The 17822-nt window shown below is 43.6% G+C and overlaps 1 protein-coding gene across 4 annotated transcripts in view; it reads left to right on the top strand.

Moving 5' to 3' along the window:
* Positions 1 to 17822, top strand: part of UBP1 (upstream binding protein 1) — a 46354-nt gene that overhangs the window by 14005 nt on the left and 14527 nt on the right. For 3 of the 4 annotated variants that reach the window (XM_033076696.1, XM_033076687.1, XM_033076712.2), the window contains exons 3-8: positions 10298 to 10374; positions 12514 to 12619; positions 13218 to 13324; positions 14531 to 14683; positions 14840 to 14950; positions 15482 to 15589. In XM_033076696.1, coding sequence (XP_032932587.1) covers positions 10298 to 10374; positions 12514 to 12619; positions 13218 to 13324; positions 14531 to 14683; positions 14840 to 14950; positions 15482 to 15589 — 662 coding nt within the window. The remainder of the gene's footprint in view (positions 1 to 10297; positions 10375 to 12513; positions 12620 to 13217; positions 13325 to 14530; positions 14684 to 14839; positions 14951 to 15481; positions 15590 to 17822) is intronic. The other variant, XM_033076704.2, reaches the window with a different exon arrangement.

The following is a 17822-nucleotide window of genomic DNA, read 5'->3' as shown; positions in this document are numbered from 1 at the left end:
TTCTGGTGAGGGTGGGGTCTTACTTCCTTTGTTGGTTTGGTTTTGTTTGTTTCTTTTCCTGTTGTGTGTTGCCTCTTTCCATTGCCCTGTAAAATCAAGCCAATAGTGCTCTTAGGAGACAAATTTAAGGTACTCATAGCTGAAAATTCCGGACTAATTTCTGTTTAAATTTGATTGATAAGAGCAAGTTAATTGGATATTTGCATGAGGTACACACAAACAGCCCTCAAAAGTCATAATAAATGTTAAAATGTCAGTCCCTGAGGTGTTGCACAGAAGAGACCACTGTAATTGCTCTCGAATTAGCCAGATGTCTATCCAGAATTGTATTCTGTTTGAATACAATCACAAGTGCAGTTACCTTTGGAGTTTGTATACACTTATTAGAAATTAACTAGATAAATACTTTCGTGTGAATTAGGCTGGGTTTTTTTCCCTGTATTTTAATTTGCATGAAAATTTTTTTTCCTCTAGAGAGAACACTGACTGCTGGGTGAAATAATCTGAATGTAGTCATTGCTATATGATAAAACCTTCCTCATCTCTGAGAATTACGTTGGTGTCCTAAGTTTAATCAGCTAGTATTCTGAACTCAAAACCATTTATCATTTGTTTTGGACCATTTCAATGCCTTCATACCCTCCCATCTCTTCATGCCCCTCCTCTGGCTCTAATGCTCTAGGATCTCCAATCCTGTATCTAGTTCAGCTTTCTTTTCCTTGTGGATTTTGTCTCAAAATTTCAATAGACTGTGCTGTAACTTAAAGACAGAGTACAAGGCAGCAGGCTGAAGGAGGAAAGTGCTTGCTGTCCTGCTTCTGAGAGGAGCTTACTATTTAAAGTGACAGTGTCTAAAATGACTAAATGTTTCATCTGTCCTTGAAAATGTATTTTAATGTAAAAAATTCTTTGGCAAAGAAATTTTGGTGATTCTCAGTGTCCTGAGTAAGTTTTCCTGATGTTGAAAAATTAGGGCATTGGTATACCCTTCCCTTAATATGAGAAGAAAAAAAGTTTGCCAGTCTCCTTTCTGTGCTAGTACTTCAGACAGAAAGACCGTACATTTACTGCCTAGGTTAAGGCCTTTTCATTAAAATTTCTCTACTAGCTATTAGTGTGTGTGTATGTGTATACTGAGAGGGTGGTTGGGCACTGGAATAGGCTCTCCAGGGAAGTGGTCACAGCACAAGCCTGACAGAGTTCAAAAAGCGTTTGGACAGTCCTTTTGGGCACATGGTGCAACTCTTGGGGTGTCCTGTGTAGGGCCAGGAGTTGGACGCGATCTTCCTTGTGAGTCTCTTCCAACTCAGCAGATTCTGTGATATATAAAAAGTTGTGAGACATGATTTCTTTCATACCGAAAGCAGCTTAAAATTAGGATCAGTCTGCAACACTGTGTTGTGTTGATAGAGACATTTGTGTAATGAGTTAGGTTGAGTCCTGTAGCAAAAGAGTAATTTGCATCCTGGTTATTCAGATATCTGGTTTCAGGTTTGGCCCCATTTTCAGGCAGTGTCTTGCCTAAAATAGTTTTCAAGAGTAAGTACCCTCTTTAATTTTGTCAGAAGTTGTTTTAGTTTCCTGGCTTGGGAATAGCAGAAGCAGTGGGAACATTTGCCCTGTCTGTTAAGCTGTGGTGACATTCCCTAAGGCAGTACTTAAACAAGCCCTGACTTTACTCTCTGTCAGTAAGTATTTTAATTGGTATGGCTAAGAGTGTCACTCGGAGTTCAGGGAGCATCTGACTGATGTTCTCAGTCATGTGATTGAGGTTTTGGTAGTCCTATGAGGAGCAGGGTGTTGTACTCAATTTCTGTGTTTGCCTTCCAACTTGAGATATTGTGTAAGCTAATGAAATATTTTACGTGATTATATTTCAGCTGAAGCTGATTCTAGAAGTTCAGATCTTGGAGTGATGGTAGGTGGCTGTTCAGGGGTTTACAGGTTCTTACTATGAAATCTGTTAAAATGGGTCCATTGAAAACCCATATGGGAGTTGTGGAACAGTCTTTTGAGTTGGCTGCTATTCAACTAGATGTATATGAAATAGCAGAAGTGCTATAGAAGATAATTGCTTTTAAAAGGGAAATATTCTTTAGGTTGGTTTACAGAGTGCAGCGAAGCTTGGAGTCCTGTGAAGGTGCAAAGAGCTGCTTGGGAGGGATGGGCTCCAGCTTGGAAAGGGCAGTGAAGGTACTTTTACCAGCTTGTGGCTGACCTGGTAAAGAGGGCTTTGAAGTAGGAAGAGGGAGGGAGGGAGGGAGGGAGGGAATGACTGAGTGACTGACAGACAGCAGCACTGTGAGAGAGTGATGACCATGGTTGATAAGCAAAGAGCATGAAAGGGAGCACAGCATCAACAAAAGAAGGCTTAAACAAGATCATCTTCAGCATTTGGATGTGAGCAAGTAAGTGCCTGTAGAGCATCATTCCAAAAAAACACGGAAGTCCTTTGTGGTATGTCAGCATGTTGAGGTGCCTCTGAGGTACACGCACATCAGTAGTGCAAGCAGCGTAGGAAGTAAGCATGAGGTAATAAGACATATATGTGATCTTGGGATCACAGAGACATGATGGGATGGCTTGCAAAGTGCCATGTTACAGTGTGGGAGTATTAGCTCTTAAGGAAAGGCAGAGCAAGAGGATAAGGGTGGGGAGGTTAAGCATTTTGTCAGAGAACAACTGGAATATCTGGGGTTCTGCCTAGGGATAGGTGATGTTCTAGCTGAGAGCTTATGAGTAAGGATTGTCGATGGATTATGTCATATGGATGACATTGTAGTGGGTGTGTGCTGTAGGCCACCTGACCAGGAAGAACCAGATGAGATTTTTTTTGAAGAGCTGGAAGTAACCTCACATTCACAGGCTATGGTTGTTGTAGAAAGACCTCAAGCACCCAGTGTCTCCTGCAGGGACAGTGCAGCAGAGCACGAGCAACTCAGAAATTGCGGACTACTGGAAATTGCGGATTGACAGCTTCCTGGCCCGAGTCATAGAGGATAGCTCTGCTGTATCTCATTAAACAGGGAAGGGCTCACTGGGGTTGTGAATATCAAGGTCAGTCAGGTTTGTCTGCCCTTAAGGTGATGGACTTCATGATCCTCAGAAGAAGAAGCAAGGCAGAAGACGATCACATCCTTGAACTCCTGGAGAGTAAAGTCCCATGGAATAAAGCCCTGGAGGGAAGAGGGGCCCAAGATAGCTGGTTAGCGTTCCAGGATCAGCTCCTCCAAACTCCTGTGCATTGAATCCCGTTGAACAGGAAGTCAGGCAAAAATGGCAGGAGGTTTGCATGGGTAAGCAGGGGGACTCAAATGCAAAAGATAGGCATACCAACATGGAAACAGGGACAGGTAACCTGAGAGGAGTACAGAGATACTGTCCAAGCCTGCAGGGATGTGATCAGAAAAGCCAAAGCCTAGCTGAAACTGAATCTGGTGAGGAATGTCAAAAGCAAGATGGTCTTGTGTAAGTACATAAATAGCAAGAGGAAGACAATTGGAATTGGGTCCCCTGCTGAACAGGACATTGGCCATGATGACATGGGACATGGAAAAGCCTGAAGTACTGAATACCTTCTTGGGCTCAGTCTTTTCTGGTATCACTGTTCCTTAGCAATCCCAGGCCTTAGAGATGAGGGGAAAGTCTGAACCAAGGAAAATGTACCCTTGGTGGGAGAAGAACAAGTCAGGGAATACTTAAGCAAACTGAACATACATAAATCTACAGGTCCTGATGGGATGCTCCCACAAGTCCTAAAGTGTCACAATCCACTCAACACAAGTGGGAGTCGTGATGGTTTGTTTGACCTCAGGGTGCAAAAGGACACATGGCAAGGGACTAAAGTTTTTATTCAACAGCAAAAAAGCAATGCACTTCGAGTGCCAACAACTCAGTTTTTGCTATAGAGGGGAGAGATATAAAGGAAACTTGCTACTGGACTAGGAGGCAGCAAAAAGAATGTAGCAACAAACTTCCTTCTGAGGCAGAAGAGAAGCAAAAAGTCCTTTATTAAAGAAACAAACCACACTTTATAGACTAGATCATGGAACTGAGGATAGGCTTGATTTCATTGGTGCAAAGAAGATAACACCCTTTGTCACGTCTCTTATGCACCCTGCAGGTGCTAATCATTTGGGTTTTTTTCTCTCGTGTTTTCCTTTGAGCAACTTGAGAAAATCCAAGGCTGCTTTTTCCCTGGCTTTCACCAGTATCCCACAGGAAACAAAGTAGAGAGAGAAAGACAGGGGGATGGGAAATAGCTACCAACAGATGGGACGTGTCCTTGTGGTCCAGCCAGGTCCAGACGTGTCTTTCGTCTGTGGGGAGATCTCAAAGGGTTTCTTCCAGAAAGTCACTTTCATAGTCTTTTTCCAAAGCGAGAGCCCTCTGGCCAAGAGGTGGGAAGATTTGTGGACTACACTACAGCCAGTACTTTGGTCGAGAGCAGCATGCCATAGCGGTACAGCACACCTGTAACCAGTCCCTTGACAAGCATCCACCTCAGCCAGGCTGGGACTCCTGTCCAAAGCAATATGGGGTCCTCGGGGTCTTAGTCTCTGATCTTGGATGGTCGTGAGGCAGATCAGGGAAACTTTAGACTGACCCTTACATAAGGGCAATGGCCTGTGTCATTGTGAGGCCACCCTTGATAGTCTTTGAATGATCTTGATGGCTAGGAGAGGTGCTAGAGACTACATGAAAGCTAATGTTGCTCTGATCTTCAAAAAGGAGGACCCAGGGAACTACAGGCTTCCTGGGAAGATGATGGAGCAGTGTTTCCTGGTAACTGTTTCCTGTTACATAAAGGATAAGATCATCATCAGGAACAGTCAGCACAGACTTTTGAAGGGGGTGTTGTGCTTGACCAGCTTGATAAACGTCTATGATGAACTAGGTGGTTTGTTAGACAGGGAGAGGATAGTAGGTATTGTTTGCAAGTGATTTCCTTCAGTAAGGCTTTTGCTGATTTCTCCCAAGAGATCTTTACAGAGAAGCTTATGAAGTATGGTCTGGATGAGCATCCTTTGAGATACGCTGAACCAGCTAGACTTAGTGCTGGGTAATTGTCTGTAGGAGGCCTTGCCTTGAGCAGGGGAATTGCCCAAGATGACCTCCAGAAGTCCCTTTTAAACTTGAAGATCCTGGGAATTTTGTGAATGAAGCTACCACAAATTCAGTGTGAAACAGTGGGCAGTTACTGTCCATAGCCTGTGTCACCTTGCTCCTCTGATTCTCCAAGAAAGAGCAGAGAAAGTAGTGGATATAGGTCTTGTGTAGGGATGACAGAAATCGGTGTTTTTCACACTTTCAGAGCAGCTATATGTCCAAAACTCCAAAATGGAATGTATCTGTTCCTCTGTCTTGAAAATTTCCAGAGCTGTTTTTACATTTTCAAGTCTCGTACTCTTTGATTTTTACCTTTATCAAATAGGTGAAATATCAAATACTATTTTGTACTTATGAAAGGTTAGCTACACTTCTTGAAGAAACAATCCATATTTTTTTCTTCACACACTTCCCTACCCACCCCCCTCCAAAAAAGTTGATGGAGAACAGGGAAATAATTGAGAAAGTTTATTAACATTGCTAGGTCTACAAAATGCTGATTTTAAACATGTTATAGCTGCATGAGTAGAATAACACTGGTAATTGAATGAATCAAACTAACAGGAAAAGTTTCCTCCTGTTAAATATAGGAGGAGAAATTATATATTATTTATTCATTATATATATTATCCAGCTGCACTAGGTGAGCATCTATTTCACATGGATTTATGTCATCAATGACTATATCAATGTTCACATGTTACTTGGGTAAAGAAAACCTGTACATATGTGGAGTATATACATAAATATGCTTATTGTGTTTGAACAAAAACATCCTCCTGAAACGGTCCATAGTTGTAAGTAACATCAGCCTGTGAAAAGTGAAAGGAAATTAAGAAATCATTTGCTCATTCACAAGTATTATTCCCTTGTAGGGCAAGTCAGAGTGTCTTAAATGTATTATACACTGGATCATAAAGGTAGTCTGCAGGGAAGTGCAGGTGATGATTTGATGATTTTACTGCACTTCATCTTAGTGAAGATGTTGAAATTTAGTCCTGTGTTTTAGTTAGGGAAATTGATTGTGCAAATGAATATGTGCTGCTCACTCTAGAAGGAAAAAAGTCCTTGTAATTAAATAAATTGCTGCAAGCTTTGCTTCTTTTGAAGCACAACAGTTGATCATATTCACTGGAAAGATAAGTTTGCTCATACTGTTCATATAAACAGTAATTGCCTCTTTTAAAGGTCTGTTTCTAAAATCATACAAAGCATAAAAATAATACAAAGACTACAGGTGTATGGACAAAATTAAACATGGGGGAATAGTATTTATGTTTTGGAAAAAGTATGAAAACTCTGCAAGAGTTTGTTTTGGAAGACCAGATAATGGTTCTCAGTATGTTACCATTCAGCAGTTTTAAAAAAAGGAAGGAATTTGGCCTTGAAATGTTTAGGTTTGGAGTTTTTTTTCCTCAGAAAAAAAAATAGAGAAACAAGTACAGTAATTTCACGACTATAAGGTGCACCATTTTGACTAAAATTTTGCTCTCACCCCGGAAATGCGGCTTACGCTCAGGAGCAGCTAATATGTGAAAAATTTTCTGAAATTTCCAACCCCGGTAGTGCAGCTGAGGTGCCGAGCCGAGCACCTGCCAGTAAAACCCGGGATTGCGCATTTGTTACAAATTGGTTGCTCTGTTGCGCAGCAGGTGGAGGCAGGCTCCGTACCACCAGTGCGGGGGCAGTGGGGGTGGGGGGAGGCGGGGGCTCCCTCCTTCAGGCAGCGCAGCCCGGAGGAGAGGTGGGAGGCTCTGTGCTGCCATCCCTGTGGCTCGGGGGGGAGGCGGGGGTTCCATGCTGCCGTCACCGCGGCCTGGGGCAGGGGCGGGATGCTCTGTGCTGCCATCCCCTGGCTTGGGGGGGAGGCGGGGGCTCCATGCTGCCATCCCCGAGGCCCGGGGCAAAGGCAGGGGGCTCCATGCTGCTATTCCCGGGGCAGAGGCGGGGGGCTCCCGCCCCTGCCTGCTGCCGCCGCCCCAGGAGCAGGCAGGCTTCGCCCCCACCTGTCACCACCGCAGGAGCAGGCAGGCTCCTTCCCCTCCTGCCGCCGCCGCCGTTGGTGTCGGTGGGCTCCATCGCCACCTGCCACCATGGGGCAGCACCAGGCCGGGGCGAGCGAGCCCAGCGGCAACAGCGGCCGGCCCCAAGCGGCCCCGCCGATCGGCAGCGCCGAGCTGGGCCACCTGGCCCCGTCAGCAGCCCCGAGCTGGCCGAGCCCGCATGGCCTGAGCCAAGCCAGTAAACCCTGCGATTCTGTTACTACTTGGCAACTTTGTTGCATGCAGGTCCTCGCTGCGAACGACAGAGCAGCTTATAATCAGGTGCAGCTTATGTATGGACAAAGAACAAAATGTTACCGACACCCAGAGATGCGGCTTATAGTCGGTGCGGCTTGTAATCGTGAAATTACTGTACTTACACTTGACATAAAATAAAATAATTACAGTAATTTCACGATTACAAGCTGCACCGATTATAAACCACACTTCCAGGCATTTCAGCAACATTTCGTTTTTCCTCCATATATAAGCCGCACTGGATTGTAAGCCGCAATTATGTTCACAGTGAGGATCCGCGTGCAACTTTCACAAAGTTGCCAGTTAGTAACAGAATCGCGGGATCACGGGGTTTACTGGCTCGGCCCTGCTCAGGGCGGCCACCAGGGAGCAGTCCCGGCCCCGCTCTTCTCTGCCACTGGGAGGCAGGGGAGTGGTGTGCCTGGCTGGTGCTGCTGGGAGGAGGGAGAGAGGCGTGCCCAGCCGGTGCTGCCGGGAAGAGGGAGAGTGGCTTGCCCGGCTGGTGCCACCGGGAGGAGGGAGCCTACCTGGCCAGTGCCGCTGGGAAGCAGGAGATGGGCTTGCCCAGCTGGTGCCGCCGCGAAGCAGGAGAGGGGCGTACCCAGCCGGTGCCAGTGGGAAGCGGGAGAGGGGCGTGCCCGGCCGGTGCCACTGGGAGGAGGGAGAGGGGTGTCCCTGGCTGCTGCGGCCGGGAAGCGTGAGAGGGGCGTGCCCAACCGCTGCCACTGGGAGGAGGGAGAGGGGTGTGCCTGACTGGTGCCACCGGGAAGCAGGAGAGGGGCGTGCCCGGCTGGTGCCACCGGGAGGAGGGAGAGGGGTGTCCCTGGCTGCTGCCGCCGGGAAGTGCGAGAGGGGCGTGCCTGGCCAGTGCCACTGGGAGGAGCGAGAGGGGTGTCCCTGGCTGCTACCGCCGGGAAGTGCGAGAGGGGCATGCCTGACCACTGCCGCCGGGAAGCGGGAGAGGGGCGTGCCCGGCCAGTGCCGGAAGGAAGAGGGAGAGGGGCGTGCCTGGCCACTGCCGCCGGGAAGTAGGAGAGGGGCGTGCCCAGCCAGGGCCACTGGGAGGAGGGAGAGGGGCTTGGCTGGCCAGTGCCGCTGGTAGGAGGGAGAGGGGTGTCCCTGGCTGCTGCCGCCGGGAAGTGCGAGAGGGGCGTGCCCGGCTGCTACCGCCGGGAGGAGGGAGAGGGGCATGCCTCGCCGGTGCCGCCGGGAGGCAGTAGAAGGGCGTGCCCAGCCGGTACTGCCACCGCACCCCCTGGACCCGGGCAGTGCTGCTGCTGCGCCGCCACTGCCCCGCCGCCTGGGGCCGGGCGAACTCCGTCTCGGCTCGTGGCTGCTGCTGGCTCGGACTTCCGGGTTGGGAAATTTCCAAAATTTGTTCATATATAAACCGCTCCTGAATGTAAGCTGCACTTCCAATTTGGGAGCAAAATTTTAGTCCAAGTGGTGCAGCTTATAATCGTGAAATTACTGTACACTTTGAAAATATCTCTAGTTTTAAGGGCACCAAAAAGTGTCACTTTATTTTGTTAGTTTGCATGTTGTGAAGTGCACTTTGCTATCTGGATCTCTGAAACTCAAGCTGGTATTCTAATGTACTGTGCATCAAAAGCTAATTTAAATGCATTAAACACTGTCACGGTCCGCACAACCTGAGCGGGGGTCGTGATGGTTCGTTTGACCGCAGGGTGCAAAGGACAACAGCAAGAGACTAAGGTTTTGTTCAGCAACAAGCAGCAAAGCAATTTATTGAGGGCAAACAATTCAGTTTTTGGGTAATGGTGAGAAGGAGAGAGATAAAAAGATGACAAAGTAGGGAGGGAGAGAGAGACAGACAGAGAAAGAGAGAGACAGAGAGATGGAGAGAAAGAGAGGGAAAGAGAAAAGGGGGAATAGCTACCAACAGATGGGAAGTCCTCAGGTCATCTGGCAATGTCTTCCATCCATGGGGAGAAAGAAGTCTCAAAAGGTCTCTTCTGAGGGTGATAATTTATAGTCCATTTAGAGGCGAGGGGCTGCTGGCCAAAAGGTGGGAAGATTTATGGACCATTGTGAGAGTGAGGCCTGTTGATTCAGCTGCAGAAAGCATGGTTCAGCCTGCACCTGCTAGGGCACAGCGCACTGTAATGATGCAGCATACAACCAGACTCAGTCCATTAGAACATCCACCTTGGCATAGCTTCAGCAGCTCTGGCCTGGAACGAGTGGTGAGGGTCTCAAGGTCTCAGTCACTGACGATGATTGTGAGGCAGAATCAGGCAATCTTTGGACTGACTCTTACACCACCCCGTGACTCACGATCATTGTCAGGAGCACTTCTTCGTGGTGTTATTCCGACGTTTTCAGGACTCGTCTGAGTTGGTAGCACATCCCAGGGAAAACAAAGATAGGAAAATGGATAGGATAGAAGAGTAAGAGAGATAAGGGGAAAGAAAAAGAGGAAGGGAAAACAAACAAATTATCAATCTTTTCAATTATTCAATTATTTTCATTCCATAGAAACAATTTCGGCTTACAGAGAAAAATCATCAATTTCAATGTGAATACAATGCAACAATCAATTTTAACCAATATTCAAAATCCAATTCGATTAAACTAAGCAATTTGTAAATTGATATTCAAAAGTTAAGATAATCAAAATGTAACCCATTTCAACAATTACTGTACACTTTGAAAATATCTCTAGTTTTAAGGGAACCAAAAAGTGTCACTTTATTTTGTTAGTTTACATGTTGTGAAGCGCACTTTGCTATCTGGATCTCTGAAACTCAAGTTTCAAGTCCTGGTATTCTTATGTACTGTGCACCAAAAGCTAATTTAAATGCATTAAACACAAAATAGCCTTGTGCTCTCACTCTTTTACCCATGCAATTTTTTTCTCTTTTAAGGTCAGTCCTATGAGATCCGGATGCTAGATAATCGGAAAGCTGGAGACATACCAGAGATCAATGGAAAACTGGTGAAGGTGAATTTAAGTTCACTACATAGTCTTACCAAGAAACCAGAGACTGTATATTTTATAGTTGTTTTTTTTTCTGCTGTCACTAGGTATTGGTCAGAATATGTGGACCAGTGACATTCACAAATAAAAATGTATGGATATAAGTACCCAATGCTCACTTGTGTGCATTTAAGACCTAAGTATGCGAAGCTTAGGATAATTGTCTGTAGATTTTGTGTCCAGTGTCTTCTGAGCCATCACATTGTCTATTTCAAGTGATTAGGAGAAGTGAGAGGAAGGTAGAGGATCATTTAGATAGTGGAAGCGTTGTTCAGCTTGCTTAAGAAGTGTTACAGAAAACACATGGAGCCAACCTGTGGGTTTTGCAGCAGTGGGATATTGGAGATACATCCACAGGAAAATGGATCTCTAATTTTGCTGCTTGTTGAGCAGTTTATTCCGCAGCTGAGCTATTTTCCTCAGTTCCAGATTTGTCTCATTGTGCTTCAATGTTAGTAGGAAGTACTGTGGATCTGAGATATTGTATGAAGTATGAAAATGCAGCAAATGGAAAAATTAACCCAGTTTGGAGTACAGATGATTAAAAGAACTGACGGAGGGGTTTGGATTTTTCTTCTAAGCTCCTGCTGATTATTGATATTATTGAATTCTCAGCAAAATCTTATTTAGGTATTAGGACAGAAGGGAAAAACTTCAATTAAAGTGGTGCTGATAAATGCACCAGAACAGTGTGCCTGTGGGAGACTGAATCTTTACCTGCCAGTTTTGGGCTGTGTAACTTGTGAAGTTTCACTTGCTTGTGTAGTGCTATGCCTTGTTCTTATTTGTCTGTGGGATGCTTGTTCTGAGATCACTTCAGGAAGAGTTAAGTATGAGCATAAAAGTAGGATTTGAGAGTTCTGTAATTAAACTTTTTACAACCTGACATGATGACTTGCTGTAATAAGCATGTGGACTATTTTGCCCCCTTAGGTGGTATTTCCTTGTAGTAGTCTCTCTTCTGTAATTTTGTATGTGGGTGGTCATTTGGTGGGTACAATAGGGCAAAGCAGTGTAAAAGTTTAGAAAAGTCAATTTTACTGTAGCAAGGTATTGTAATGCTGCATCAATGAATTTTCCATTTTGGACAATTAAATATTGGAATCCCACTATTTTACCAAAAAATAATTTTGTGAAGGTGAAGGCTGCAGATATTTCCAAGTACCAAACTTGCCAGTTTGCAGTGCAGCAGGAATGGTGCATTTGTGTGTATGCTTTTGTTCATGTACATGCACACAGGTGCACACATGAAATAAACTCAAGGAAGTGGAATCCATCTTGAAGAGGCACTTCATTTAAAAGTTCTTGAGTTTTGTGGACATATTTAACTGCTGTTATACAAGAAAGACTAGAATAATGGAAAAAAAATGCAAATCTGCCTACATTCTATTTGTTCTGTTCTAACAATCAGTGTGTACACTATTTTTTGAGCTTCTGTGTAACAAATTGCTTTATATGTGCGTTCATTTAGCAGTACCAAAACTGCCAACAGAAACAGGTATTATTAGATAATTGCCTCTAGCCAAATCAAGTTAATCATGTTGTTGTTCTGGATGAATAGTTCATCTAGAGTAGTTGAGAAAGTTTGGAACTTTTTAATTCTAGGAAGTAAAAGAATGTTTTTTTGTAAATATCTTGTAAGTACTAGGAAGGGAATTTCCTATTTTATTTCTTAAAATGTCCTGCAGAAGTTCACAGAATTCTCAGTAGAAGAATGATCAAGTAAAATTCACCACTTTTCATAATAAATGAAACCTTTGGTGGTTGCTTTCTGAAGTAATTTGGTGTTGCCTACATAGTTTGATACTGTGCTGCCAGTGTTGCTCAGTTCACTGTATGTAATTCATAGTGATCTTTAGAGTATCCAGTCAGATGTAATTCTCCCTTGCGTTTTTACCACGTTTTCAAGTATCTCCTGCTGCTCAGTTCTATTTCTGTGTTTTGGAATATTTTGGGATACTGATACTTGCCAAATTTTTACTGTAAATATGTATTTATTGTCACTGTGGCTATTTTGGAATGTTTCAGTACTTTATCTTTAGGCTATTTCTAAACTTGTAGTGACTCTGTGGCTCATTACAGACTTATTTTCTTCTTTGTTAGAGTATTATAAGAGTTGTATTCCATGACAGAAGGTTGCAGTACACAGAGCACCAGCAGCTAGAGGGTTGGAAGTGGAACCGCCCTGGGGACAGACTGCTTGACTTAGGTATAATTGTTTCTGTTTGTTGCCACTGTATGGAATTCAATTTCCAAGTTTTAATTGATCATATTTATGTTGAGGCTGATGAAAAAGTACAGACCAGATTACTGAATGCTACTTTGTCATAGTGTGTGTTTTGAATATAAACATTTTTACCACTTCCACATTCCTTTTTAATGCTATATACTTGCAAGTGCTATAAAAGTAAGATAGCAACTCTGCACCCCTACACATTTAATAATATTTCTAATCTTGATTGCTGAGTGTTGCAGTGATTAGGCGAACACAGACAGAAGTAACTACTAGCTTGTGAAAATGGTGCCAACATGGTTTCTGTACTTTGTGTAACTTGATCATTTTTGGTGCATAACCTCAGGGTTGGCAGCAGGGGAGCAGGATGAAAAAGCACCCAAAACCTTGAGTACTTTTTATGTTGAATCTACTAAGATTCTTTGTATCAGTCTAAGAAACTGGTCAAACCACTAAAGCCCACATTTTTCCATTCTACCTGATTCTATGCTGACGGTAACCATATATTATGATTTATTTATAGTGTTTATTTGATGTATGATTGTTCTGAAATATATGCTACTTATTTTAATAGATATTCCAATGTCTGTTGGTGTCATTGATATCAAGACAAATCCAAGCCAGCTCAACGCAGTTGAATTTTTATGGGATCCAACAAAATGTACATCTGCTTTTATTCAGGTTTGAAACTTTATTTGACTGGATGTCTGTATTTGGTGCCTTTCAGGTCACAAATAACAGTATACTTGAACTACAAAGCTTCTTGGTTTATTATTTGTGGGATGGCCATTAAATACCATCTTGGTGAAAAAACATGGGTTCATAGGTCTCTTAGTGTCCCTTGTAATTTCTATTTAATCTGGTTTATAGAAAAATTTAAATAAAAAGCTTTCAAAAAGCTCTTTGAAGACAGTGTCATAGGTAAAATATTTAATTGTATGAAGTATAACAATTAGCTTACATTTCTCTCAGTAATTCTTACTACTACTTTCTGCAGAAGCTTGGCTTAAGGATTCAAAATTAGAAGTATTGTCCTACAAGAAAAGAGTTTTACATCACTCAAAGATATTTCTTAGTATGTCAGTAGGCCTTCTTGTAGGAATTCTATTATTTGTATATTTGATATTCAGGGCAACGAAGTGTGCTTTCTTTGGAAATTATTTAGATGGAATGTTCATGTTCACATTGCTTACTTTTGTCTCAGGTCTGATTTTGTTATTAAAAAGTATAGCTGTAAAGTTTCAGGTAGCAACATTTCTTACTCTGCCTGTCAAAATAGGTTAAATTCTATATCATTGGTAAATTAACTTTGATCTAGTACAATAAAAGATACTTTTCTTAGTAAGAGTTACATAAATTGCTAAAATGTAGTCTTCTTGAAGAACTGTGAGATAAATTACAGAATAGCTTTATTTATGCATTTCCTTAGGAGAAATTATAACAGACTGAAAATGGAACTGATATTATGCCAGTATAGCTCAGTTATTCTGAAGGCTTGCTTAAAATTCCAGAAGGAAGCAAAAAAAATTGGGAGCACTGTCCAGTGAGATTGTTCATAATTCCTTCTATTGCAGTGATTTTCTCATTAGATACCCTTAAGGGGTTTTTATAGCTTATAAACACTGTGTTCATTCTGATGTAGCAGCTGAAGCAATTGCACACTGATTGAAAGGTCTGTGGACTTTTAAAGGAGTTGGACATACTCCGAGTTGAAAATACTCTGAGATGAGGGTGCATGAGATGAAAAACTCTTCCACTTAGTGACCTTTTATAGCTTTGCTATATTTTTACAAGAAACTGTTCATGTGATGTAGGTGAAATATACTAAAGTCCATGCCTGAAATGCTTCTGAGGGTTCTTTTTGTTTGGTCTTTTTTTTTTTTTCAGGTACATTGTATCAGCACTGAATTTACCCCTCGTAAACATGGAGGAGAGAAAGGGGTTCCTTTTAGGATTCAGGTTGACACTTTTAAACAGACTGAAAATGGAGAATATACAGATCATCTACATTCAGCCAGTTGTCAAATCAAAGTTTTTAAGGTAACATTAGGAAACAGATCCTTAAGTCTCTAAGTTCTTATAAAGATATGGGAAATTGTTATATTACTGCTTGTAATGGTTCATGTTTGAGATCAGATTTCAGTTATAAATCCATTTTCCACTTGTGTTCATGTTCACATAACTGTTCATTTTTAGCCCAAGGGAGCAGACAGAAAACAGAAAACAGACCGAGAAAAGATGGAAAAGCGAACTGCACATGAAAAAGAGAAGTATCAGCCTTCATATGACACCACAGTTCTTACAGAGGTAACAAAATAAAATTGCATCTGCTGACTGAGGAAAATGCATGTGGATACAGCACATTACTTAGCTGCAGTCTTTGAAGGGTTTGGGGAGAATTAGTTCTGCATAGAGGTAAACATTTATTTGACAAACTTGTCCAGCAAGCAGCAATGTTCAATTTTAAGATTTTATTTAGTAGACTTAGATTTAGATACTCATTAGATTGCACACTGTTTGACTAACTGTACTGAACCCTTGAGCAAGACTTGATACAGATTTCAAAATCTTGCAGCTGAAAAGAAAAAAAGAAAAAAAAAAAAAACAACAAAAAAAAGAGGAGGGACTCTTAAAGTTTATTTACCAAATTCAAGGTCTATTTTTCAGAGATTATTGAATTTATGGCCAGAGCCTCATTAGTTTTTTGGTTTTTTTTATTTAAACATCAGTGAGTTCTATGCAGTTTTCTAAATATTTCACAAATTTTTAAAAGGTTTTTAGATCTTTCCTCACTGTGTAATGAAAAGAAATTGATCCACATCTTTGGTGTTTGTCCAGATGAGGCTTGAGCCTATAATTGAAGATGCAGTTGAACATGAGCAGAAAAAGTCCAGCAAGCGGACTTTGCCAGCAGACTACGGTGATTCTCTGGCAAAGCGAGGCAGTGTAAGGGACTTCTGCTTACCTTTTGATTATGCAAGATACCTTGTGCAGTGTTAGATATAGGAGAAACTTCCATTATATAAAGTAAAAGTATTTTGATTGCTGTGTCTTAATTTTATTCACTTCTGTGTATCCCAATTACTCCATGTTTGTTTTCAGCAAAGGAATCCTTCCTAAATCTAACACTTAAACTGTTGCAGAGGGACTGTGTGACTTGAGTCGAACTTTCAGTTTATATGACTTTAAATGAAATAGCATTTTGCTTTGCTATACATGTATAATTAGTGGAAGTAAGAGCAGTGGTATTTAGTGGTTTGTTCTTATTTGTACTTATATTTAGTGGAAGTTTTCATGTACATCAGTATTTATAAAAAGCCATGTCATGTTGCAGATGGCTGTTAGTGATTTTTCCTTTAGCCATCTACATACTGTGCTCCAAGCAGGTTTAATGCAGTTCAGAAGAGTCAGCTCATCTTCATGATCTGTGTTATGTTAATCCTATCTGTGCACCTCAGAGGGAATCTGATGTATATCCTGTGCCTTCCCTGGCATGTGACCTTTGCAGTCATCCTGCCAAAGGTTACCATTTTAGATTTCTTAAATGCTGTTCCTTAAGGAGGAACAATTCCACATTTTTCATTTGGCAAGTTTAAATGTCAGTTAATAACATGACTGTGGAAGGCCATAATTTGACTTCTTTGAATAGGCATACTGTGCTGAAGCTCTTTCTCAGCAGTGCTTAAGCAATGAGGATTGCTCTGACTCCTGTCCCTCAGGCATAATTGGGTTCTTCTTTGTGATCTGTGAAAGTGATATATAAGGTTTTATATTTAGGTTATAAATACTTCAGTGTATGCCTCTTGTTGTTTGTAACCCATGTAAATGGGTGGGAAGAAACAAGCAATATTAGCCAGATGGGTTCTTTGGAGGATATTTGGATTTCTTGTTTTGTGCACCCAAAACTATTGTGTGCAATGAGCTGTCTGAATTTACCTTCTGCTGTTCTTGGCCATTTTTTTGGTTTTTGTTCTTTCGTTTAAGGTCCATCTTTATGATTCTTTCGAAGTGCATTCTTTCACTTGTTCCAGCTGGCCCTGGGGAAGAGGCAGGAGAAAACAGACTTTTATCACTTTTGCTTGTAAAGCATCTTCTGAAGCTTGGAGGGCTTTCTGTGATTTTCTCTTCTCCTGCTGTTTCAAGTATTTCATTGAATGATTGTTGCTTATAGGAAGAATAATAAAGATATTTTTAAATAGATGAGGCAAGTCCATTGTTCAGAGTAGGACAAACTGTAGCTAAATCATACCTAGAGGCTGCCTAACCTTTCCTTAACAATCTCTTGGAATACTAAGCTTCTATGAATTACAGTAATTTCACAACCATAAGGCGCACCGGACTATAAGGCGCACCCCCAGGAGTCGGCAAAATTCGCAACTTTGTAGATCAGATAAGGCGCACCGGACTATAAGGCGCACTTTTTTTTTTTTTTTTCAGCGAGGCTCCGCCCCCAGCTCCCCCTGCATGTTTGATGGCCGAGGCCCAGCCTCCATCCGGCTGCCGTGGCACCGTGGCCCGGCCTCCACCCGGCAGCCCCGACCCCGCCTCCAGCCAGGAGCCCCAGCCTCGCAACCCCGCAGGCATCCAGCAGCCCGGGTCCTGCAGGCACCCAGCGGCCGCAGCCCCGCGGGCACCCAGCAGCCCCGGTCCCGCGGGCACCCGGAAGGCCCAGCCCCGCCTCCAGCCAGCAGCCCTGGTCCCGTGGCCCCGTGGGCACCTGGAAGCCCTGGTCCCACAGGCACCCAGCAGCCCCAGTCCCACGGCCCCGTGGGCACCCAGCAGCCCTGGTCCCGCGGCCCCGCAGGCACCTTGAAGCCCCAGTCCCGCGGCCCCGCAGGCACCCGAAAGCCCCGGTCCCAAAGGCACCCAGCAGCCCCAGCCTCGCCTCCACCCAGCAGCCCCAGTCCCGTGGCCCCGCCTCCAGTCAACAGCCCCGACCCCGCAGGCAGCCGGCAGTCCTTGCCCCATGGGCACCCGGCAGTCCCGGCCCTTCGGCCCCGCCTCCACCCGGCAGCTGCAGCCCCGTGGCCCCGCCTCCACCCAGCAGCTGCGGCCCTGCCGACTCCCCACGCGGCTTGCAGCTCTCACTTCCGGGTAGGCAAATTTCCGAACTTTGTCCATCAGATAAGGTGCACCGGACTATAAGGCGCACTTCCGGGTTCAGGGGAAAATTTTAGCC

The sequence above is a fragment of the Catharus ustulatus genome, chromosome 1 (assembly GCF_009819885.2).
Source record: "Catharus ustulatus isolate bCatUst1 chromosome 1, bCatUst1.pri.v2, whole genome shotgun sequence".
NCBI classification, from domain to species: domain Eukaryota; kingdom Metazoa; phylum Chordata; class Aves; order Passeriformes; family Turdidae; genus Catharus; species Catharus ustulatus.
Note: the sequence above shows the minus strand (reverse complement) of the source record. Positions and strands in the feature narration are given on the sequence as shown.